The sequence below is a fragment of the Agelaius phoeniceus genome, chromosome 1, assembly GCF_051311805.1.
Source record: "Agelaius phoeniceus isolate bAgePho1 chromosome 1, bAgePho1.hap1, whole genome shotgun sequence".
NCBI classification, from domain to species: domain Eukaryota; kingdom Metazoa; phylum Chordata; class Aves; order Passeriformes; family Icteridae; genus Agelaius; species Agelaius phoeniceus.
Window position 1 is genome coordinate 42,325,253 of NC_135265.1, and position 27,011 is coordinate 42,352,263.

Here is a 27,011-nt window from a genome sequence, read left to right on the forward strand (position 1 = left end):
TTCCCTTGCTCCAGCACAGACTCCCTCCCAAAGGGGACAGTCAGCCACAAACTTCATCAATGTGAGTCCTTCCCATGGGCTGCAGTTCTTCACAAACTGCACATCCATGGGTCCTTTCCACATGCTACAGTCCTTCAGGCACAGCCTGCTCCATCATGGGTCCCCCACAGGGCCACAAATCCTGCCAGAAAACCTGCTCTGGTAGGATTGGCCTTCTCTCTGCACAGATCCATAAATCCACATCCTACAAGGAATCTACTCCAGCATAAGCTTCCACAGGGTCCCTGCCCCAGCCAGCACAGAGTCCTCAGGGGGCTGTGGGCAGGTATCTGCTTCACTGTGGTCCTCCATGGGCTGCAGAGGGAGAGCCTGACCCACCATGGTCCTCCATGGGCTGCAGAAGAATGTCTGCTCTGGCAGCTGGACTGTTTCATGTCCTTCCCCTCCTTCTTCACTGATTGTGGTGTCTGCAGCTGCTTCTCTCACATCCTCACTCCTCTCTCTGCTGCTGCTCTGCAGGGTTCCATTTTTTCTCCCTTCATAAGTCAGTTATCCCAGAGACACTACAACCATCACTGATGGGCTCAGCCTCAGCCTGCAGCAGGTCATTCCTGGAGCCAGCTGGCATTGGCTCTGTCAAACACAGAGGAAGCTTCCAGCAGCTTCTCACAGAAACCACCCCTGTAGGCCCCCAATACCAAAATCTTGCCACACAAACCCACTATAGGTTTTGAAAGGAGGAATTATGCCCATATAGAAAACTGAATTTAATAGAAACTAAACCTAAATCTTGAAATAAAGTCTTGAAACACATTTACTACCCACTGTGAAGACTGATTCCTGAAATCATCCTCATCTACTCACTTTTTCTCTAACTTCCAAATGCATTGTCATTTACAGATTATCAAGCCTAATCTTAACTATAAGGCAGTAACTTTTTAATATCGAACAAACTCCTGATCTCTTTATATAAAATGTTCTACTCTTCAAGAGCAGCTAAAATAAAAAAATAATCTTGAAAATACTATTCTCAATGTTTACCACCACACAGTGTAAGCAGAGAAAGGCAAAAAATGGAGCTGGAAAAGTGGTGGTGAAGTCAGGTCATTGCTTGAGCCCTGGCCTCCCTCCATCTTACTGTAGTCTTATTTATGCTTTGCTTCTGGTGGCATCTGTGACTGATCACTGCAAAGAATGAGCAGATCAAGGATAAAACCTCAAACACACTGACATCCCATATGCCCACTGTAATGCTGGCACCAGGATACCAAAGTTAGTGACTTTCAAAGGCTTCCAGTGTTCAGGTTTGATGTTTTCAAAGCCACACAATGAGCCCAGAAGCATAGCAGATTTTAAATGGTGAATTTAGAGAGCAAAACTTATTACCTGTGTACACCTTCCTTTCATCCTGAAAAAGTTTTCTTAAAGGTAGCAAAATAGGCAGGCTCAGTTCAGCTGCATTTTTTAAAATTTACTCAGAGTATTTCATAGAAACTGTTTCCTCTAATGCAGAAAAAGTCTACCTCAAGGGGGAATCCACCCCCTTCAAACCCCAAATCACACACCCACAGTCACACTTCCAGCATTCTGCCATTAGAGCTTAGCTCTAATAATGATGAACCAAAATTAAAGTTAACTTTTAAAATATTGAAGCAAGCAATAGAGGATGAGAATCAAATGAGAAGGATTTTACAATGAAAAAGTGAATACACTATAACTTACACACACCATCACCATGGCAAGCAAGAACACCACTCTCTTTTTGTTATCTACATAGAGAACCAATCAGCAAGACAGTTACTTTCTCCTTCATATAACAAAGGAAAAATGCCATAATAGGCAGATTTTCTACTTACCTACGCTACATATGACAAGAAAAATAATCCAGCCATATCTATCTGAATAAGTAAGTAACTGCTGTATCTGAGTTTCTGCTCTGACAGCATGGGGCCAAAGCATTTATGTAACTGTGGATACATCATTCAGCACTAATAGGTCAAATCAGGTCTTATTTGGTAGAGAAAGCTTACATCAGGGAAGAATGTTTACAGAGTGCCCAGAAATTAATTTCTTGCCATATTTGTTATTTGTGTTTGGTATTTCAGGTCTTCAGAGAAAATAAAATTCTTCAAAGGACCATCAATGATTAAAACACCTCTTTTTTGTGTGTATGGATAATTTGTATACATTTTGTGGTTTGTTGCTTGGGGTTGTTTTTCATTGAATATGCTAAACACACTTGATGTTCAGAAAATCTCTCAGCTAGGGACAAGTGCAAGGATCAAAAGTGTGGCAATCTGTCTATCACACAAGATTAATTGGATACAGCATGTAATAGCAGAGACATCTACTGAACCAAGAGAAACCTATCCTTCTTCAGGAGATATCCCCTCACTGCAAGCAAGCAAAGCAAGCAAGCAAAGCAGAAATGAATCTTGACACTAACACTGCACGGACAGGCTGACACACAGACAAAGCAAGCAAAGAAAACAATCACAAAACCTGTACCTTAGGTGACAAATAGGTCTGCAATCTTTTTCCTTCTCAACAAAAACAATCTGCAAGGCATCTGGAGACAAGCACATTATCCAGATACTACCCTCTTAGAGAACTGCACTAATGCCTTTTTGTTAATGTTTTGCAGGAGTATCTCTGGGAACAGAAGTCTTTCCATCATTAAAGAACAAGCTCAGAAAGCTTCCTTTTCCCACACTGCAGATGTGTTTTACTACGACCTCTGACTATATTTAGGGCTGAACATAATGAAGCAGTGATGAGGACCAGACAATAAGAGATTTCAGAAGAAAAAGGACTGGTTTATTGCTTAAAGGATAGGAGCAAGTGCATGTAACATGAAACAAAGAACATCTATGTTTATATTGCAGTATAGCCTGTGCAATCATTCAGAAAAAATAAGCTAGCTCTGAAAGTGATTATGTTTAAAAATAAAGAATCTATCAGTGACTAAACATCCTGTTAAACAGAGCTCCTCATTTGAGTTACCTACAGCACTGTAATCCTGTTATGCACCAAATAATGTTTATCGGACAACTTTTCCCCCCACATGTTCATATTTTCTTCATAAAACAATTCCTCTTGCAAAAATCGATTTTCATAAACCTAAGGTAGTCAGTTCTGAAAACAGGCTGAAAAGCAGCTAATTCCCAAGCACAGACTCTAAGGGAAAGATTAAGTATCAGTACCAGTCCACACATGCTTGTGAGCACCTTTCATGAAATGAGGGCCACTGAAGTACAGAATTGTTCAATCTGAATCCTAAATCCTACTTTGCAGTATTGCATAAATTCAGTAAGAACTGGGAATAAACATATTTCATCACTGGTATCATCAGAAAGGAATAGTAACATGAGACTATGAAACAAAATGCAGGAAGAGAAAAGCCCCATGGACTTGTCCTAAATTAAAGCAAAAAAACCTTGAAGGCTGGCATAAATCACAACCGTAATTTAGAGAGTATCACAGCATAAACAATTTTAACAAAACCTATACCTAATGCAATGCAGGTACTAGTGAAGAACAATTTCCTCATATTCAATTTTATTTTACTAATTAATTTTTCTAGAAGCAAATGGCAACAAATAGAGTATCCAAAGTAAGTGTACAAAGCTTACAAACCACAGCATGCAGCAGGACAGATTCCAGCCACTGCCAAGCAGCACTTCAGACACTCCAAGGGGTCTGCAAGTTGCATGGTTATAACTTTTGGGGAGCTGAAGACAAAAGACTGCACTGAGCTGCAGGTCAGTGCAGGAGAGTAGCATGGGGGAAAGGCTGGCAGAAAGCTACCCTTTAGACACCTCCCTGTACTACAAGGCATCCTCTCTAGAGTGAGATCCTTGGGGAGAAACCTGAAGTAGTAGGTTCTTCAGGCCTCCTAATCCCGTGAAGAAGGGGAGGACAAACACGCTCTGGTAAGGGCCCCAGCAGGTAGGTCCCTTATTGCTGCTCACCAGACAGTACAGCACACTGAGTATGATACCTTTCCTTAGCAAACAACCCTTAGCTCCCATTGGCATAATTCCCTAGAGAATTGCAAGATTTTCTGCAGAGAGGCCGTGGGACCCCCACTGTGGGAGGTGTTCAGGACTGGACAAGCTGACCTGATTAGTGCTGCTCTCACAGTGCTGAGCTGCAGGACCTCTGGAGGTCCCTTTCAAGCCAGAGTACCCTATGATTCCATTATGATTCTGCCTGCTATGCCCAGTAAGTGAAAAGTTAGGCAGTAACAGAGCTGAAGTCATTTAGCCAGCTGTAATTCTCTTTTATGTCGCTTTGTATGCTGGCTAAGCAAATTTACTGCAGAAAAGTACTGCCACATTAGTCAATAATACACCACTCACATATGCAAAGAGGGCACAAAAAGATGGACAACTACAAATTTAACCTTTACAATCATCTGGTCTTGCAATACCAATCTATATGTAAATCCAGTTCTCACAGTGCTATTTCTTGTGCGCAGTATCACATGTCAGCATATTTGTAAAAGGACAGAAATGGTAAAGACATGTTAATCCAAGCAGTATTAAGTCTTGCCCCAAGACAACACATTTATTAAACCACCCTGACTCTTCCTGCAATTTCATTGCTCATCCACCATACACATTCACATTGTTGATAAACACACACAACTGAAAAAACCCAAACAAAAATCCTTAAGTCTTTCAAAAGAAAACTGAATCATTATTAATCATAGCAGGAGAACATTCAATGTGTATGTGAAACAAATTAGGCCTAGAAGATTGTCTTCTTTTCTATGTCTAACTCCTTGAGGCCAGTGGAACTCTCTGCTTGAAAAGCTTCTAAGAATTGTTCTCAGTCTGATGAATCAATCACTTGGTCCATCTCAAAATGAAAATTCTCTGTTAATGTAGAAGAGTTCTGCCTTTTTCACCTGCTCCTTCCAACTCCTCCTCTGGGACAAATTTTAGAATTCAATTCTGTTATCACAGCTGGGATTTATTTCCACATTCTGGGCTTTTCAAATAAAGAACCACTACTGTTCATCACCACAAGCTGAAAACCCCAGGTTTTTTCTAGCAAAACCAGACAGAACAGCTGAAGCCAGTCTAGATGATTCACTAAGCAAGATAAAGCAATGTCAACCTGAGACAAACTCTCCCTGTAAGAGAGTTGAGCAACTTAGTAAGGTCTATTAAGGAATTGACAGTCTTAATGAGATGGGTAAGATTTCTAATGGGCAGTATCACCAAGCCAAATATATACACATACCAAGAAATAAAACTGATAGCACAAAGCAAATTAACTGGCACATAACAAACCAGCACACAATCCTGAAATAAAATTAACATTGACTTCGGAGTTCCTTTAGCAAGGGGCACGGGTTTTATGCTGAATAGAGTATGCAACTGATCCACTTAAAGGTAATTTTTAAGCCTTACTGCAAGGGAACCCAAGTTCTTTATACTCTGATGATTAGATTTTGCTGACTTTTCACTAGTAATTATGGAATGCCACATGAATCAGAACCTCATGTTTATTCAAATTAGAAGCAGATTTGGAAAAAGGGTTTTCTTACACAGAGTATTACTCTCAAATATATAGATAGCAGCTGGAACACATGCATTTTAGAGGTGGAAGTGATTCAATAATATGTAATGGGTTTGGCTGGTGATAAAATTTGTATTAATTATTTCCATAAACAGATTTACTGGAGGACTGCCTGGTGACACAGTAGCTATTCCAGAAAGCTAGCAAAAAAAAAAAAAAAAAAAAATTGGCTAGATTATCTTAGTCATTGTCAGTGCTGCTGTAGCAGGCTTAGGGTCATTTAATTCTACTTTTAGTCTAATTGTACATTTAATCCTTAAATATACATTCCCTTGATTATCCTTAAATATACCTTCAATTGATTATCTCAGATTTCATTTTTTAGATGGTCTGCATAGTGAATGGATTAACTGGTACCATCTTTGCCTAGAGATTAATTTAGCTAAATCATTACAGACCATTCACTGTGCTCTTCAGCCTGAAAAGTACTTAATCATGCAGAGGACAAAGAGCAGAGCACACTGAGAAACCCTGTAATGTCTGTACTAAACAGTGAAAGGGAACCATCAGTACTACTGCAAACATTACTTTCCCCTCCTGATCTGTTGTTCTTCCATTACTGCACTTGTGGCTAGCACTGTATGTTCATGGCATCTCCCAATATCAATTATACACATTTCTGTCAAGTACAAAAAGAAATTAGGAAACACTAGAAACAAATTATACCAGGAAACAATCCACAGACCTGGGCACATCTGCTGAGACACAGATAAATAAAGGTAATATTGAATTAGAAATCATTTCTTTTATCCAGCTGAGTGTCTAAAATTGCATGAGCATCTCTTAAATTATTTCTTAGTATCTCTAATACATTCTGTAATAGCTCTAAAGTCTAAAGTCATATTAGGATATATACTTACATACAGATAAAAAACAAATTACAGCTTGAAAAAAACGATCACCTGAAGAAATGGGAAAAAAAATACATCAATTTATAACATTAAACAATTCAGTAACTCTTCCAAATAGAACAGTTCTGTTACAGTTAAAAACAAGGTTCAGATCATCCAGGGGACCAAAATATCTTTAATAACCTGGACTTGACTGCCCTTGCAATCACTATCACAATTAAAACCTGCTTTAGCAGTTAGATAATCAGAGCTAAAGGCTCAATCCTACAGAGCTCAAACTTCAATCTCATTAAAAAGACACTTCCATTTGGAGCAGGCATACAGCTGCTCATGCTCACAGGCAAGGGAAAGTTAGGGATAGGAAAGCAGAGAAACAGCACAGATACCAGATCCACAGGATGGGAAGAATCAGCTGGCATGGCATTTTAAGGCATAAAAATCACATGAAGAGGACTATATTGCAGATCTAGCTACAGAACATTTTTTTTTAGTAATTCTTAACAGAACTATTAGATCCAAAGAAAATTATTCCTTCCCTTTCAGACCCCACAAAAATAACAGCCTGTTACCTATTTGTATTTAGCTGATAGGAGAAGTATTAGGCCTGCAGTCACTCTTTGTCAGCTCAGAGGAGGAATTCTGACACCCAAAATGACAATTAGTTGAACTGCAATAGTTCACCCATGAAAGTGATTCACACCTTTATTCTACTTTGGCATCGAGTTTATTACAACCAAATTTACTATGAGATTCAAACTAATTAAGGTCAGTATTTCTTGAAAAGAATTCCAAAATTATTAAACCTTAAATGAAGAAAGCAGGGTCCCATTTATGGCAGCTTGGAAAGAGACCAAGTTCACATCAGAGGTCTCAAGAATGTACCTCTGGCACATTTCACACCGGATTGGTTCTGTTCTTCTTTAAGGAAAAACCCTAAAAATTACCTTGAAATTATAACACAACTTATGCCAAAAAGTCCTTCACTAGGGGATGCACAGGAGCATTTTACATCAATTATCACTAGATTGAGGATAGTTCTGTGCAGCTCAACCCTTATCCCTTCCATCTGATCTTTCAGGTGGACAGAAAAAAAAAAAAAAAAACCAAAAAAAACAAAACCACTAACTAAAAGTTAGAGACTTATAAAACATTAAAACCAATATGGCAAATAAGAGACAAAATTGCTTGATCTGGGAATTCAGTCTCAGATGTTATTTCTTTCAGTAAAGATAATAGGCTTTAACTTCATGCTGTATCATGCATATCACAACTCTAAAAGAATAACAGGCAAGGAAGACTCAAGAAAATAATCTCTGTCACAAAATCTTTTCTTTTCTGAACTAGTTTAAGCATTACCTCAAATTATACCCCTGCATTTAGAAGCAGGAAACAACCTAAATAAACCAAAGCAAGTAAACACCAACATATCTAAAAAGGATAATCTTTAGCTTCTACCTTATTTCACCAAAGAAACTCTGCATTCCTGAAACCCTGACAGTACAACAAAGCAAAAAGAAAAGTTTTACTTTAGTTACCTATGGTCTTTCTACATTCCTCAAGAATGCTTAAGTACTCAAAGAAAATGGCATTAGATGAACCTTGTTGTTCAGAGAATTGTAAAGATCCACACACTTCTTCATAAACATATAAAAACCTGTCCCCAAAATCATTATTATAATGATGCCACTTGATGCACAGCTGCAAAGTGTCTGAATGCCGTGCTGAGAATTAGCACAGTTAGCACTAAACACACTCAGCCACTCAGTCATGCTGCCAGGAAACTGCTGCCACTGGCAGGCAGCTGGATGGGAGAGATTCCTCAGCACTCATCCACAACCCCCTCTGCCCCAACACAACATCTTGGTTCTCTTCTTAAAATCACTGCTCATCCACATTCCTAAAACTACCTTTGCCTTATAAATAACACTCCATAATATAAGCAGCTGAGTCTGCTGCTCCTCAAGGTTAGCCATTTAATGGCATTTTCTAGTTCAGACTAGAGGTCAATTCACAATTTTTTGGTTGGTCCATCTCCTATATTACACAGAGTTAGTCAAAAAGCTCTTTTCCATTCCTTTGGGGTATAGCTTCTGCTTCTGACTAACAGATAGAGGTTATACCATGAAATTAGAGATTTTTTTTTTTTTAATCTAGACCAGTCAAAGAAGAGAGTGGAATTAATTTTGATAGCACTGATACAGGAACTAGCACTCTCATCTCATAACTTCTGTAAAAGCAAGGCTTATTTCTTCTGGCAGGTATATTTGGAAAGTTGAGCCCCATTAATATCCCAGCAGCTTCTTCAAGAAACCAAGATTATCTAGTGCCTAGTTGGGTTTTCTTAAAAAGAAAATCATTAAGAGAAATAAGCTTCATTTGAATTACACTAGTGGATTCCTCTTTTCTTCTAAAAGAAGCTATCACATAAATAAAAAAAAAAAGAAATCAGGGCATTCAGTGTCAGCAAAATGTCAGGTAATGCCATCTAGAAGCATTTTCTCATTCTCTGCTACTGTCATCACTTACTAACAACAAAGTATCTGGACTACAAACAAGTGAGGATTTTCATTTGCTTTTATATATTATTATACATGTTAAATAATTAGCACAGTCAGTGCTTTTATACCTTTGAAATTAAAGTGCCTACTCAGTGCCAGATCTAGGCGCTTGCCTTGGACACACAAAGCCACAATATATTTAAAAATATGATTACATCTTGCGCAGAGATGTGGGAAATTATTTGTGGCAAATCAAACATATTTGATAACTTTGGGCAGGCCAGACATCATCTCCTGGGTGACTACCTGGCTCAGATAGCATTCTTACCAGAGTAACTGCTAAGTTTCTCAGAAAAAAAGTTTAGCAAAATGATCAAAACTGAAAAGTGCATCAGCTACATTTTTAAAAAACCTTCAAATTCAGAGCCAACGATATCAATCTCAGCATCACACACAGACTGTATAAGAGAAGATGCAGGTTTCTAAAGAACTTCCAGGAATGAATCCTGGTTTAAGCCACTTCCTTGGAGCAAAAACAAATTCCTGCTCATTAAGCTGTATTACTACATAACAAAAATTGCACGCCTGATTCCAGCAGCTTCTTGTTGCTCCACCAATCCACAAACTTCTACTTCCTGTTTCTACCAAAAACACCATCTTGAGCTGACCTTTTTGTAACTTAAAAATCTTACTCTTTCTGCCCCCACCTCTTTTTCTTCTTTTTTAATGGCTAATGCCTCAGGGCCTCCAAACGCAGGTTGCTGCCTTCAGGAAGATTGCCCACAAAGCACTGAGGATTCTGCACTAGAAACAGTGCTACACTTTCTTGTTTCCCCTCTTCAAGGGCACTCCCTTTTCAAGAAATCATGAGTTCCACAAGCAAAGCAGTACCTCAACCCACGCACACAACTCAGTGTCTCTCATCAGCAAATGAACAGGAAGGGATTGGACTCATAAAAAAATATTGTAATTTAAAACATGTCATAAATGTCTCAACTCAACTGCAAAATGATATCTCAATGTGAGTAAAATCAGCTGCCGCTCTTTATGTTCTTGCTGCAAAGCTCATGCTTCCACATCCCATTTGGCTTTAGTGGATGATCAAGAATAAAAAAGAATATCAACAAAAACTAAAAAACTCCTAATGAAACAGATTTCAGTGCTTCAAGTAAGTAGTAACTCCCAAAACAATACTCTTAAATAGCCTCTTGTCTTAAAAACACACTGTAAAAAGTACACTTGACTTATCTGAAAAAAGAAATTACACAACTTCCTAATAAAAAGTAATTACAGGTAATTTAAACATTTTGGTAAATGGACACTAGTTGTAACAGAATTCAAAATTCCTTTCTAAGGACAGAGGACCAAAAGGACATGTTAAAAAAAAAGCTGGTTTGTCTGTGAATTCTTTTTTGAACTACATTCAATTCAACATACTACAAAAGAACAAGAAAAACAGCTTTATTGATGTCTCCAGCCATTACATATTTTGTTTAAAGTGATGTCATTTAATTTAAGCTATTCCAATTGCCCAGAGCATTCACTAGTTTCTTCAGTTCTTTCAAAATCTTTGTTCCAGTTCTCCAAGTCTCATGTGCTCCAGGTGCCCTATAATCTCTAGGGTCTCAGAGTGAAGTGTTTTCCTTGTGGGCAGGACTGGTTACTGAAGCAGACAGCAGAAGCTGCAGAAGTTTGTCATGATGAGAGATTTTCAGTGCATGAGATGGCTGATACACAGCTGTGAGTCTCCTCAAAGAGTGGATGCTTCAGAACTGCCCTTTACCAAGTAAATGCCACGAAAGCACAAATCAGCTGGCTGACACAGGATGATGTGGACAAGTTCTGCCCATAATCACTTAACAGGAAAAGGGATCAGGAAAAACATCATTTTTCAAATCAAAGAACAGTCAGCTATACTCAAGAGATGCCCAAGAGGAAACAGCAACATGGAAGAGCAAGTAGCAAGCAAGTAGTGTCTCCTGTCTACCTCACCAGAATGAAAGATAAATAAATAGCTTTTATTTACATCAGAGGATAGAAATATGTATTGACAATCTGTTGATTACTTTTAAGATCAGGAAAGACATTTTACACTTGCCAAAGTTTGCTGACCGGAGCACCTCAGAGAAGTAAAAGCACAGAACAATATCATCAACAAATTTTTCAAGTTTTTGGAGTGCACTGTTGCATGAAACTTAGCATTTTCACAAGTAACTTCAAACAAAGAGCACATTATCCAGACAAAATACAATAATTTATCAATGAAAGTATCCACCATCACACGTGGTTTGCATCTAACCAACAGAGGTCTCTGCAGAGACCAAGCACTCTTACCTCAGTGTTTGGCTGTAGTGCCTGTGCATCCTGGGCTGCAGATGGTACTATGGTACTTGCCCAGGTAATGTTGGCACTAGCAGATGATAAGGAGCTGAGGGCACCATTTTTCAGTTCCTCTGTGGAGTGTGACTTGGGCCCAGGCCATCCCAGGATACCATCTGAAGCAGAAAATAGGTATCAGCTTACAAAAGAAAGATTACAGATTTCCTCCATTCTCCTCACCATTCTACTGATCTAAATGAGTTGTATCTCTTCTCTGCTTCCATGTAGCTTTACTTCAGTAAAAAATGATCTTGTACTTTCTGAACTAGCTTATGCAGTATCTCAAATTATATTCCTGCCTTTGGAAGCAAGAAACACCCTAAACAACCAGAGTAAGCATCTTACAGGCAAACTTATCTGTGATATTTTTTTTAAGTCAATGAATGTTAGCCCTACCAGCTGAATGTATAATGTATAATAATATATGACTGTATAGAAATCTGGCATACCTTGGAAATTAAGCAAGAATTCTCCACCCACTATTTTCATAGCTATGAAGTTATCCAACTAAACTCTCAATTTCTTCTGCCTGAAATCAAAGTTTTAAACCTAGCAGCTGTATTTTATTTCTGCCTGTACTACTAAAAGTTTCTTCTAAAATGCTTTACTGGTACCAAGACCACAGTTTAAAAGAGGTCTCATTAGAAAGATACACATTAAATATGAATCAAACGAAACTTGGCATCAGAACAGCCCTTATTTCTGGGGGCACTTGATTTCCTGGATGGGTCTGTATTTAAGGATGCCATGACAGAAAGTACAATCAGCTAAGGCAAGTGCACAGCTGTTCCTCCCTAAGTGCTCTAAAACATAGTCTCAACAGTCAAATTACTAGCCCTCAGCACAGGACTTATAATTTCAGCCATTAATTACACACTGCTGTAAAACATAGAGATATGGATAAGAAAATCATAGCTCTTCACTCATTACCTTAATTTATATATGAATATACAATTAGTGCCACAGGGAGGATTTCCTCTCAGCACTGACAAATTTTTAAGATGATGCAAAGCAACACAAAGTACATTAAAGAACATGCACTTTCTCCTCTCCACATGACCAGGGTTACCAGAGATTGCCTCCTAAGTGAAGTAAATGCTTAGATCTGGAGAGGCTATGCTGCACAGTGTTATAGTAGCACTTCCATTATTAAAAAATGGGCCACAAATCCCATAGCTGACTGAACTCTTACCAAATGCTAGAGACAAAACAGTTACAGAACATTCCTCTCATCTAAAACAGCACTAAGTTATGAAGACATGGCAGGAGTTCAGATCTACTTTGCTTATGGTGCTTTTGTGGCGCCATCTTTTGCTGAAGAAATTCTGAGGAAAGCATAAGCAAGTAGTTTAAAAAAAATTATTTTCAAAGATCTGAGTAACCAACAGGGAAAAAAAAATCCAGCCTTCTTTTAAAATGTGTATTTCAGACATTTACACAAAATTCCTCTTGCCAAAGGAAGAACATTTTCGTGGCTCTGCTGTCAAATTATTTCTCAGTCTTCATTATTTTGCAATAACACATCTCGATCTAGTTTTCTGTTTCTCTCTGTCAAAGAAGCTGAATAATGGATTACTGTTGCTATTTTCCTATTACAGAGACACTAAAAAAAAAATTGAACTGACTTCTCTTTATGCCAATCTTTAAAAATATGTCATCCCATCATTTCCTTGGGCTATCCATTTTCTCTCTGCACAAACAATCTATTTGGCCTTCACTGTAAACAGTAATTTTTGATTTTTTTAAATCTAGTTTATGTAAATAAGCACAATAAAAAAACTCCCACATGAAGAAGTACCTCACTTCAGGGGAAATTTTAAAGTGTGAACATTTACTTCATCATCACAAACATATTTTTAAAAGAACTATACTAGTTTTCGTCTTCAGTGCAAACACGTTGTAAAAAGACCTTTGTATTTCTCTGCACATTTTAGAGTCTCTAAGAGAAATAGAAACTGTTAGAACTAGGCAAGCATGTTTTCTCTCCTGTATCAAGGGCAATGCTACCCTCACAAAAGAACAAATCTTGTCAGCCTAATCAAATTTTAAACAGATCTTAAAAATACATTATGACCAAGCCAACACCAACAGGATGCCAAGAGTTACAGTGCAAAAGATATTAAAGCACATTAATTTCCTCAACACTTTTGCATATAAGAAAAATTGTTTTGTTAAACTGTGCATCTGGAATTTGAGTACTTTGCCAAAGAGAAATATGCAGGGAAAGATATTAAGTCACACAGCTCAGAAATCTAAACAAATAAACAGTATCTCTCCGAATAAATTGAAAAAAAAATCCCGCCTTTCAAAGCGCCATTAGTGAACCTGTGATGACTTGAATCTACAGATCTTACTCTGAGATGTCAGCATTCTCATATCCTCCCAAGGGACTTGCCATATATCTAATACAGCAGCTCATGTTTCAGGCAAAAACAATCTCTTATCAGAAATTATCTTAAAATCAACTCAGGCTAGAATACAATCTCTGTGTAGAAAGTGAAAGGCTACAACAATATGGCTCCTACTTTACTCATATTATCAATTTTCCAAAACTTTTCTGGACAGTTTTTCAAGTTTTCTTCAGTTTTTTTTACACCCAAAATGTTCTCATCTGCACTAGTACAAATTACTCTTATCACAAAAAAGTACAGGTATAGCTGTTGTATGTGCCATATCTAATCCAGCTGTTTTACTGGACTTTACTGTCCACAGTTTGAGCTGCCATCTGTAAATAATTTGATCCACTCTCATGGAGTTGCCATCTTTGCCACTTTATGGGACTCAAAAATTTCTATCACTAGTTCAATCCCTGTTCTTATAAACACTTTAAATATATATATAAATTAAACATAATATGAGAAAGTTTATCTTCTTCTGAGTTGGATAAGAATAGGAAAAAGCTGCTGTCATTGGTTTGGGTTTTCTAAAGCCACATTTTTTCTCTGTTCTCAGTCACAGCCAAAGACAGCTGACAGAAAGGTAAATTCTGTTCTATTTTGATACATTTCAGAACTCTAAAGGAATTCTCCAGAAAGGCAGTCACAAATTATATAAAAATATTGACAGCTACATAACTACTTTACTACTTGCTTTAAGACTATGCCAAGCACTACACTAATTAAAACAAAACATCTGTTTCTGCAGTAAACGATGCAAAAAGTAGAAAGGACATACCAAATAAACAACTAGTAAAATCAGACAGATCTTTTCTATCTGCACTGTGTCAGTTCTGTAGTTCCAGGAGTGAAAACCCAAGTCTGATTCCTCTGAAACTTCAGGGCATATGTATACACAAAACAGGAGTTCTTCTAGAACATACCCAAAAATGAGCTTCCTTCCCACTTCCCCTCAACAGCAGCTTCCACTGTGATGAACGTGCAGCAGACAAGGCACATGAGAACACCTGTACCTAAGCACAGCATCCAGACACAACCTATTTATCCTTTCCCCACAGCAATGCTGCCGTTCACAAACATCTATTTTAGAGGGCATAATAGGTTGTATCACACAAATGCCCTCAGGAGAAACATCTTTCCCTTCTACAGGTGCACACTGCAGGAGTGGGTGGAATTCTCTCCAAACAGAAGGTTTACAGGAGATTTTTCAGTTAAGCAATGTTGATAATTTTCTTTTGCTGGTTTCGATTTTCTGGGTACCTGATGTACCTTCAAACTCACTTTTGCATGATAATTGATGCATGAAATATGCTTAACATATTTCAATTCCACAACAAAATGTTTCTAATTTGAAGTCCTCTGGTCTTGCCTGGGAGACTACAAACAAAAACTCTGCCTTTTTTCCCTGACACAATTGTAAACTAACATTTATTTATAACATTTTAATGACATATTTTAAATATGTCATGAGTAAATACACTCTAACAAATATCCCCTAACAGTGCAGTGGCAGGCCTTGAGGAGAAACCAATATTAGACTTGGATTCCTTCCCCTGCCAGGGATGGATGTGACAGCTTGGTCTCTCTGCTGAATCCCTACAGCACACTGAACCAGCAACAGCAAATGGCAGCTGCACATCTGCTTTTCACATGAGACTGCATTTGCTAATGTTGTGTGGAGACTAGAAAATAATGTTATCTTCCAGTGAAAGAAGAACATGTAAGGAATAATGTATTAGCCTTTAGATAGAACAGCAAACTGTTCTGGTTATTCTTGACAGAAGCAAGGCTGGGGATGGTGCAATTAAGGGAAAACGAACTGACCAAGCCAACTTTAGTAAAGTACACCAGTAACAAAGAATTTGTACTCCTGTTTTCTTTCCTCACTCTTCCCTCTCCACATGCATTTAAGCACAAACAAGGACTTACTTTTCTACTCATTTTTCTTTCTTGTCATCAGCTGCAGGAGAATTCCTAGGAGTCATTTTTCAACAAATTGAAAGCATCTAGATTTTGTCCTTCCTATCCATTTATTTTCTTCAAAAAGGAGACAATAGAGAATAAAAAGCTCAAGTATATCCTGCCCCCAACTCCAGAATAATCTCTGATCCATTTGTTTCCATGGGACCCAAAATCAGCAGCGTTTGCACATTAAAGTGAATTGCAGAAAATCAATAGTAAGGATGAGTTTGGTGTTTGTTTTTAAAAAATCTTAAGCAAAATGAAACGTTCTACAGTTTGGAAAAGTGGGCAAGGGAGAGATAGAAAAATATAGGAGGGAATTCCTGTTGGGAAGATGTTTTATTCAGTAAATGAATGGCCAAAGTGAAATGCAGATTAAACGAACGGATTGATCTGTGCGGGCTGCTACTACAGGAGAGGATTCTGTCCGCCAAAACACCAGAATAAATTTTAAAAAAAAACCCAGATCTAAAACACAACATACGCTGGTAGAGCTAAATTAAAACAAACATTCAAGTTTGCTCTGTTCGCAGTCTGGGAGAGAAAAATGTTAACAATTGCAGTCAGCAGGCTCTGGAGATACTCCTCTGCCAAACGCTGTAAACAGAGCTGGAAAAAAATAACACTAGAACTTCTAAAGTTAGAAATGAAGACAAAAGTTCCTTCTCCACATTTTTATTTTCAAAGGTGTCTGCTCCTTGTCTGCACGCCAAATAAACTCAAGCCTGTCAGAAGGCACTTTTGATGTACCTAAGTGGTGACATTCTCAGACAAAAAGAAAGGCCTTGACATTTTCCACCATCCTATAAAAAAAAATGTCATTCCCAAACACAAAGAAGCTTGTAAAGATACAATCTCTCATCCTCAATTCACACTATATATAACCAACACTTTCAGCTAATAATATCCTTCTCTGGCATATTTTTCAATGAAAGTAAATAAAGATTACAAAAATTTAGCCAATGATCAATCCACATACCTTTAATAATGACAGTTAGAAATTATTTTTGCATTAATTTTACTTAAGAGTAGAAACACAGATAGGATTTTGCTTCAGTGACTGTTCTTATTAATTTACTTCCAAAATAGACAATCACAAAAACCCTTCCATAAAGCTTCAGAGTAGAAATAAAAAAAAACATTGACTAGCTTTCAAGACAAGATTGAAGACTTCAGTTTAATCTTCATGTCTGCTTGTAGGCTTGAGGTCTTAGACCGACAATTCGTGAGAAACATGAAATGGAAAAATCATGTCATCCTTAAACTATTCTATTAGAAAGGATGCCATAAAAATATTTTAAGTCATGACCAAGATAATTTTAAATTCTGGACAAGATTTTACTAAAGTGAATGCTAATTTCTTTCTACTCTAATTACTGGAAAACAAAGCAACAAAAATATTTACATCAAAAGAAAGAAGACACTTTTTTTCCTTGTCTAAAACAATAAATGTCAGTGTCTGTTTAAAATAGTGACTATTTCATCAATCTTCATGAGAACATTCCATAAGTACTTGGTCAGAAACTCTCAGCCACTTTTAAGTCTTTGCTTTAGAGGCAGTAAGACTGCAAGACCTCCAGGGAAGTCACAAAACTTGCACAATCGGGTATAAAGACCCCAAGGACACAAGGAAAGGTACAGATTAAGTAGACATACATCTACTTTTAAGGCAGTTCTCTCTCTTTATGGCATAATAGTGAAAGCTTTGGATGCTGAAGGAAAGCAAACTCAGGGGTAGGTTCAATTTCCCCAAGGTAAGCAACTGAGTATTTCTCACACTCACACAAGGAAGACTGTTGCCTGCCTGGACTGGATTGCTTTCATGAACTGTAGGCTAGAAGCAAGAAAATAAATAATGAAATAAGAAAATAAATAATAAATAATGAATAATGAATTTAAATAATTTAAATTTATTTAAATAATAAATAAATTTCTATCTTGTCTCTGTCTATGCATTCTGCCCCACAATGCCCACTAGCATCTTTACACCACACAGCAGGTAATGAGACAGCACTGGGATGGAAGCATTCAGCAATAAATTGCACAGGACATCTCACAAGCAAGGTGTTTGAGAATTCCTACCACGGGAGCACATGGTTTTTAAACTAACCAACGTCATGTTCACCTGACAGTGACAGAAAAGGTCATTTTCTATTGTAGCTGCTGGGTATAAAATTAAAAGAATTCACCTGGAGGACACAATCAAAATGAACTAGATCATCTCTCAGAATTAGTTTGCTAGGGGATTACTTAAAGGCTTTATTCTGAATAGGTATGAGCTTATGCAGCTTTGATGACTCTGAAACTCTACCAACTCAGCACAAACATTAAGTCTATCAAAGTACTCCTGGAAAAGATTAAGTGTGTAGGAAAATCAGTAATCAAGACTTGTAGGCCAGGTTCTTTCAGGCAACTGTGTTGCATAATAAGGCCTAGGGAAAAAAAATCATTTCAGTCAGGAAGAAGAGACTAAATATTTCAGTAGCTTTTAGTTCCCTTCTTAGTACTTTCTTTTTTTTACTTCCATACCAAAGAATAAACCCAGCCACACACTGAAGAATTAACTGCTTGCATTCAAGTTCTCACAGTTACACCAAAGATGCTGGTGTGAACCACTGCTATAGAATTTTGATTCCTGAAAGGATTCTCATGCAAGTTTACAGTCTTAGGAAGAACAAATAAAAACAATTATTAAATTTTATAATTCAGTATTTCATAGTCATGACTTTCCTTTAAAAAAAAAAAAAAAGGTGATTCCCTTTAAGTAATTACTAATGCTTTGCTTGCTTTTCTCTCTTCCTGTCCATAGATCCTCAAAAAACATTATCAAGTCAAAACAAAGCCTGATTTAACAGAAGATTATGTGGACACAGAGTCAAGGATATGTACACCTCAAGGCATCTATCTCTTGACAGTTCACTTAGATCACATCAAGATTAAAAACAACCTTCAGGGACCTTGAAACTAGAAAGTAACTTTTCTTCGAAGGATGCTTTTCATCTGTGTTTCAAACCATAATTTTCTGAAATAAAGTTATATTAAATAATTTAATTTAATCCACTTTATTATTACTACTTAGGTAAGTGCAAGAGAGGTTTGCATTTTCTACAAGAAAATGGCAATTTTTAAAAAATCATGTTCCTTTATGAAACCAATCAGCATCTGGATATGGGAAAGTCAGCACATACCATAGGACAGGTGTCAAAAAGTTTAATATTGTTTATTCCAAGAACCACTTTCGTATCATTTTCCTGCTTCCCAACTAACCCTCTCCCATTTCTATTCTCCTCACAATGGGAATGCTTCAGAGGCTGTCCCAGTGTGCCATCTCAGCAGCCTTGAGGGCATGTCCTGCCCTGCAGTGAACCTACTGCAAGTAAGGGCAGGTTGAGGGGGATTGTTTTGGAAGCACCCAAAGGAAACACAAAAAGCCACCCTGTACCCAGAGTTCTGCTGCTGCTGCTTCTCTTACATCAACACCTGCTCTTGTTCTTAAAACTTGGCAGTGCAGTTATGGGAAAATGCTAACCACCCTTCCAGAAAGCTCAAGGTCCAACTTCCAGTAGTATGGACAGATCCAGAACTGGGTGAATTGGAAAAACTGACGTACATGGGGACTGAGAGGGTCATGCCTGCAGAGCTCACTGTAGTATCACACTGACATTTTAGGCTCATAAAACTTGCCACATTTCTTTTTTGCTTAAAGCATGGAGAACTCTTTCCAGACTCAAAGAAAATCACAGACCAAAATAAAACCACCTCAGCAGCATCCTTCCATGCAGAAAACTAGAAATATTATCTTCACTGTAGTATTGCATAGCATTATTTTTATCAAACAAATCTGTATTGAGATTGAAATCTATTAAAAATAAAAAAGAAGGGGGGCAAACCAAAACAACCAAGCTGGTTCCACACTGCCATTAAGAATGTAGGTTTATATATACCTCTTCCCAATTCCCTTTTTTTTTTTTGTGTAGCTGTCTTCAGGACCAATTTCTCTGAGAAAACTCAGGACCACCTTTTTTTCCTCCCCTCTTTGACTGCAATACATTTTGCATCTTTTTTTAGGTAAGGAATTACATTGTTTGAGGCTGCAGAAGCTCACAAGCAGCTCATCCCAACTTGCCTCTCTGAGAATGGTTAATTTTGCCTGCTTCACATCATAATAAAACACGCCAAAGTACATGAAACAATACCCAAGGGAGCTGTGCTCACCTGATGACAGTGTCCTGTTATGCTGTTGGCCCACTTGATGCATGCTTTGCTGTAGGAGACTCAGGCATTCTCCAAGGCAGCTCAGGGTGGCAGCAGAGGTAGCTTTTAAAAGTAGCAAGTCCTGATCCAAGGCAGTAAGAGGTCCAGAATTTGGGAGAGATTCAATGGCTTGTACAAGATTCTTCTGCTGTCCTTCAGCTTGGCTCATGATCTGTAAAGGTCCAAAAACATCTGCTGTCATAGGAAATATCACTATATAGCTGTTACATTCTTATGGATTGAAATAGTGACTAAATGTGAAGAACTACCACAAATGGATGTTAATGTTCTGATCCAAACATACCATATACTCACCTACAAAAACGAAGGGCTTGAGACTACCAAAGGCCTGTAAAAATGTCAAGACTATGTTAGAGAAAATAGTCTCTTAAAATAGTAGCTTCACAGTAGGTTTAATAGTGACTCATACTTTCTGCAAGTCTTTGTAAGGAAAAGTATGAAAATTCTACTTCCTTCTCCATTATTGATTTAGGCTTAGATTTTCTTGCCTTGGTATGTGATCTGAGACACCCAAGGAAGTTATACTGTCCCTCCTCCTTTCCTACATAAGGTATCTCATCACAGTTTAAGAATAGGCATTACTCATTTCTCAAACTAAGGACCTGCTTTTACAAAATGCAGTAATTTTTAGGTTTACAGACATTAGCATAGGAAGCAACTTAGAGTACTTATTTCATATCCAATATGAATACAAGCTGTCAGGCAGCAAGTTAACCTCTTTCTAGGTTTGGACCATCCAGATGAAGATGAAAGGGGTGCTTGTATAGCAGATAAAAATACAGCAGTATTTGAGCAGGCTGCTCTTTAAGCAAATTGGCAAGCTTTCAAATTCCTAAAGCCAAAAGAAAAAGAATATATTCAAAATTTCTCTTTCCATTTTTGCAGCCTGTAGGAAATCATATATGCATATGACAAGCCTCTTACTCTTACCTTGCAAAAAACTTGCTGCAAAAATTTACAGGTCCTACACTTGAGATATCCAAAGTTTTCAGAAAAATCTATCTGAAGACATCATAATAAACAAAAATTCAAGCTCCATTTGTCCACACTACTGTACTGTAAAAATGTATTATAAACTTCATGACTTTTTTATTATCATTATTATATTTTCAAGTATTGTGTGTTTCCTGCAGCCCTCCTACAATTATTGTAAATTGACTGATTAAAAAATATATGTTGAGTGCACTGAAAAGCTAGAAAGGAAACTGAACTTAGAGATGAAAGAACCACTCTTGCAAGAAAAGACCAGAATTACACAAGATGATGATGATGTTGCAGTTCATAAATTTAGCCAAATGCCATGCTGAAAGTTAACATGACATTTTAATAATCAACATTTAAAACAGAGGCCAAAACTTCAGTAAAAGCCACAGACAATTTTAATTCCCTTTGGCAGAAAACAAGACCTGTCAGAAGGTGACACAAACCTCTCCAATATGCAGCTTTAGGGAACCACAGAATCAATCCCAGGCAATGCAAGTATTCCTCCTTCATGGAAAGAGCACAAGGAGGCAAACAGAAGGAACAGCCAGGAGAAAAAAAGATGACCATCTCCCTAGAAGACTAAACAATATAATTGTATGGAAAACTACTCCTCTCCTTTTCCCATCCTGCAGAAGAGTGTGAAATTGAAAACCTGACTTTCTCATACGTCACAGTGACAGAAGTGTTCTAATTTCATTTCCAAGTGACTAGTTTTCCTATTTTTTGGGGGGGTGGGGAGGCAGAGCTTACAAATCCAAGACTTGCTTCCATAAAAAATATAATGAAAAAGAAAACAAAAAGCAAAATGTTGAAAACTTCAAACATTTTAATTTTCCCCTCCCCCTTAGTAAAGAACTCTTTTTTTTCACAGATTGGATAGGAGCATAAGATAAAGTTTAGAAAACATTTGGAAAATTAACTGAATGTGTGCAGCTATCAGCCAGCCCAAAAGTTTACAGGCTTTTGTCAGCTGTATTCTTCCTAGATTAGGAGAAATTTCAATAAAATCAAAGATTTATTCTACCTTTATCCAAAACAAGATATTGGTCCAAGTCTTACTGTTTTCTAGCTGACCTAAGACAGCTTTACAGCAGCCTCCTGATTCAGCTTTTCCTTGCTATCTAGTTTCATGCTATAGTTGTGATACCAGCAGCTGGTCTACAGACCTGACACAGCAGAAGACATCTGGAACTGCAACTTCTGTGTAGGATTCAAAGTATTAGAACTTGCTGAACATTTACTGCTCAAAAACTGATCACAACCACACTGTTTAAGGTGTTGAATGCCCAGAACAAAGATGCAGAACTTCCCCTATTGTAAAGTGACAGATTTCAATGGCAAAAAGCATAAGGAAATTACATATATTATTGAAATAATTGAACTTTTTTTTATATGTTTGCCAATTTTTTTTAAAAGACCTTGACAAAATATTTCAGAAGACCTGAAGTGTAGTTGTTCTACAGAGAGTAAATCAAGGAGGAGCTAACACAAAAACCCCAAACCATATAAGATGAAACTCATTAAACACATTAACCCTTAACAGGACAGCCACTAAGTCATGCAGTTATAGCACCATCCTCTGTCTTACTGGTGGGTCTGTTTTTTGCTTTTTCCCAGGAGAGGAGAGGTAAAATGCTTGACTTACTAGCACTCTAAGCTTGTTTCAAAATCAGAATGAAATGCTTGGATTTTGAAAAAGGGAAGTTTCTAACTTTTCTTTCACAAAGTGAAATAACTTGCCTAATTTTGAATGACTTTGCTCTTACATGGGCTTATCTCAGCACCTTACAATTCTCCATCCTTCCCATTTGCAAATACAGACAGCTCAAAGTAGCAGTTCTCTACTTGTAACAACAACAAAGTGTATTTGCCCCTGTTTCCTCACCAATTTTAACCTATTTCTCTTTCCACTCTTGTTTTGGATTTGACAACTCCTCTTCACCTATATATTCTTCTCATAATATAACGAAACAACATTATCAGAAAAGCACTGAAACTTCAAATATACAACTCCAAGATGTACAATAAAAAAACTGAAAGAACCATCAGGACTATATGTATTAAAAGGAATTACAGGTATGCAAATATCTAGCATTATTAGGCCTGCATTTACTTGACTGCAAAATGTTCAGTAAGAGGAAACCTCATCCTAGGAAGACACCAGCTCAAACACATAGTTTGCTTCTTTCTCCATCTTCTGATTCAGGAGAACAAGCAGATGACAAGTGTTCCCAATTAAGAGCTGCTCCTGAAGCATGAAGGAGATTCAGACTTTTAGCCTGTCAGAAACTCTCAGGTATTGCCTGTGTTCTTGTAGTGGTTACCCAGTGCCCACTGCTTCCCCTCCTTGGCTGAACAACAAAAGGTTTGGGGGGTCAAGATAAGAACAGGGAGGTCACCCAATTACCATCACAGGTAAAACAGACTCGACTCAGGGAAATCAGTGCAATTAGTACCAATCAGAGTAAGGCAATGAGAAAATAAAACCAATCTTACTTTTCCTCCACCCTCCCTTCTTCCCAGGCTTAACTTCATTCCCAGTTTCACTACCTCCTTGCCCAGAGCAGCACAGGGGGACAGTTAGGGGCAGTTACAGCCTGATCATGACACATTGCCACTCTATGCTCCTTGCTCTCTTCACCTGATCCAGCATGGCAGACAATCCTGCACAAACTGCACTAGTGCACGTCTTTCACAGGGTCACAAGTCCTGTCAGCTTCAGCCCGAGCTTCCCCCGGGGTCACAGCCTCTTTCAGACATCCATCTGTCCTGGTGGGGTCCTACACAGGTTGCAGGTGGATCTCTGCTCACCATGGCCTCCATGGGCTGTAGGACATCCTGCTCCACCATGGGCTGCACCACAGGCTCCAGGGAAATCCTTCCTCCAGTACCTGGAGCACCACCTTCCCCTCCCTTGTCACTGGCCTTGGTGTCTGCAGTTGCTTCTCTCACATTTTCTCACTCCTCTTCTCTACCAGCAGCAGTTTCTCCTCCTTTCTTCAATCTGTTATCCCAAAGGCTCTACCACCATGGCTGATGGGCTTGGCCAACTGCGGGTCCATCTTGGAGCCAGCTGGCCTTAGCTCTGTCAGACATGGGGAAGCTTCTGGCAGTTTCTCACAGAAGCCATGTCTGTGGCCCTTCTCATGCCAAAGCCTTGCCAGGCAAAGCCAACAAATTCTCCTGAGTAAAACTACACTCCAAGAAACCTGCCATCCAATGACCCAATCATGAATGTCAGAATGCAACAGGAAATTATGTGATGCTTTCCTCTCTAGGTGATGCCCTCCCTACCACTTGCTCCAAAACAAGACAATCCACAGCTTTGGTTGCTGCCTGCTTCCTCCTCTTCAGGGCTGATCTTAACATCCTGTGTGATCACTTTCCCTACTTAACCCAGCCCCAGCAACTGCTACCTACTCCTTCACAGCTGGAACTGCACCTCCTGCTCTGAACACACAGCCAACCACAATGCAGGAGACCAAACACTTATGTGATGAGAATCCAAACAAATGGTAAGTAGAAATGACTAATTCTCAGGATTATTTCCACAGTATGTGGAAGATAAGCAGAAAAAGCCATGAGATACCCTAGGTTTGCAAAGAAATTTATTTCAGACATAATAAGATGAAAGAACATTCTTTCATGTGGTAAATAAGCTAAAATTAGTTATTAAAAATTAAATTAGGAAGTAAAAATGAAAAAATTGAAGTGCTATTTTCCATGCTAAAAGAAAAAAATACAGGAATTCAACATTTGGATAAAATACTAGATGATACACTATTCTTTCCCATGGAGAGAAATCATCTTAAAAAATCTGAATGCCATTTTTGATTTAAGACTTAAATTGGTTTCTGAAACTAGAAAGAGAAAGGGAGAGATTCCAAATTATTAAGTACAATAACAAATAATCTCTATTCAGGATTTTTCCTCCCATCTGACAACAAAAATAAACAGAAACTTCAAACGCAGAAAACTGAATAGCCACACCTAACTGCAAGAGCATATGATTGCTTTTGACATGATTTTATTTTAAATGCTTTTGTTATTCAGACTCCAAGACTAACATAGGCAGAAGTCTGTTTGTCTAGGACAGATGTGTATTATCAGACATCCTTCTTTCTAGAATTATTGATCCTACAGGATTTTGCCCAATTAACACAGTGTATCATAACGACCTAAAGCAAACATCAGCTTTATGCCATCTGTGAAACTTCTCAGTCCACGGCTGCCAGAGGGGCACCTCCCAAGACAGTGAGTTCAGGTTCCTCAAAGGAAGAATGACAGCCATATGACCTCAGCCATATGACCTCAGAGGGCAAGCAGACACTCTCCCTTTGTCACAGGGGCCACGTGGAGCTGGCCATGAAAACAAGTAGCATCACCAATCCTGTCTTTCTACACAATTATTTAAACGCTTCAGATCATTCTACCCTCCTTCTAGAATATAAAACATGAGTGAGATTCTTCAGACTGTGCCAACCACAATCTGATACACACATGAGCAATTTCAATTTTAGTTTAAATTTAGTTTAAATGTTGTTCAAATAGAGTTGATAACATAATTGAATCCTTTACAGTCAGTATTAAGATATGCCTACCCATGCATGAGGAAAAATCCAAAACATTCCAGAGAAAAAAGAAAACATTCTTTTAGCACTGAAAAAACACAGAAATCCTGTATCATCAAGCTCATCTGTGACATGCCAGAAATCATTCATGAAAGAGAAATTCTGCTCCATCAGTTAATAACTCTTTTTCTCTGCTGTAGTAATCTCTGTGCACCATCGCCAGCAGCACGTGGTCTGACAACCTATCTGTAGGCAATTCTTCTGAAAAATTTAATGCGGTCATTTTTATTTTTAAATCCTTTCCATTATTGACTGCATGCAAGTTAAAAACAGTTATTAAAAACATGGGGAAATAAACAACACAATAAAAAGTGCTTATACAAAAAATAGAGCATCTGTAAAAATAAACACTTGTGTAGAAAAATCTTTAGACACTTTAATAGTAATAGAAATGCAACATGCATCACTTCCTCAAAACTCCAAGTCAAGCTGTTGTCCTTGTGAGAAGTTTACTGCTTTTAAAGACTGGGAAATAGCCAGCTTGCTGCTGAACTATTTTTCGGCAGGATTTGATTGATTGGTGCTTCATTTGGGGTGGATTTTCTAATATGAAAACACAATCTCTCTCTCTCTGACACATGCACACATACACTTTCTGGAAATACTAGTTTTTTTGCTTTTTAGAAAACAGTACCAGAAAAATAACTTTTCAGAAAACATTGGGAAAGGAGGTGAGACCAGCTTTTCAAACTACTCTAGAATAAGTCACAAGTGATGTATGAGTGAGGACATTTAACGATTGGTAAACAAGCAGATTCGACAGGAGTTTGGATTTTTTTCTTTTATTTCATAGAAAACACCTTTTTTCTTAAAAGCAAATGAAGAACAGAAGAGTCCACACACAAGAAACAAAAACCTTTTAAGTCACTGTAAATGTGATATATTGTGTTGCCACATGAAGCTAACACAGTCATCAATTCTGACCTTGATCAAGGACTCCTCTGGCAATCTTGACCTGTATTGCATCAACACCACAGACTGTCATATGCAAAAATCAAAAGTTAAACCAGCCAGTATAAGTAGAATATATGTGTATATTTATACACATACATCTATCAAGAATACATCAAAATGCAAGATACTGATACCTGGAACTCCTATGTCACTAAAGCAATCAAACCAGTCACCAATTGGACACACTAGCTACCAATTCAGCTCATATTCACAAATCCAAAACGATTTCCATTAAACTTTGTCCACTTTCCACTATTTATTCTGAAAAAGGAAAGAGCATCAACACACATGCAAGAAGACTACAATAAATACTGTTAATCATCAGCTCAGAAAGTATACCTCACCAATTGAGATGTCTGGCAAATGAAGGTAACTCATACAAATACAGTAAAAGTGGAGGTTTTTTTTACAAATTTAATGCTCTGTTGTTTTGAGTTAAGCATAACCACAACAGAGGAAGTGAACTTTTGCCTTGATTTAAATTACTGAGAA

General features: G+C 37.9%; 1 protein-coding gene across 1 annotated transcript in view; it reads right to left on the bottom strand.

Moving 5' to 3' along the window:
• Positions 1 to 27,011, bottom strand: part of OSBPL10 (oxysterol binding protein like 10) — a 113,049-nt gene that overhangs the window by 29,671 nt on the left and 56,367 nt on the right. The window contains exons 5-6 of the mRNA XM_054644018.2: positions 19,891 to 20,101; positions 11,273 to 11,433 (exon numbers count right to left, since the gene is read on the bottom strand). Of these exons, the coding sequence (XP_054499993.2) occupies positions 11,273 to 11,433; positions 19,891 to 20,101 (372 nt within the window). The remainder of the gene's footprint in view (positions 1 to 11,272; positions 11,434 to 19,890; positions 20,102 to 27,011) is intronic.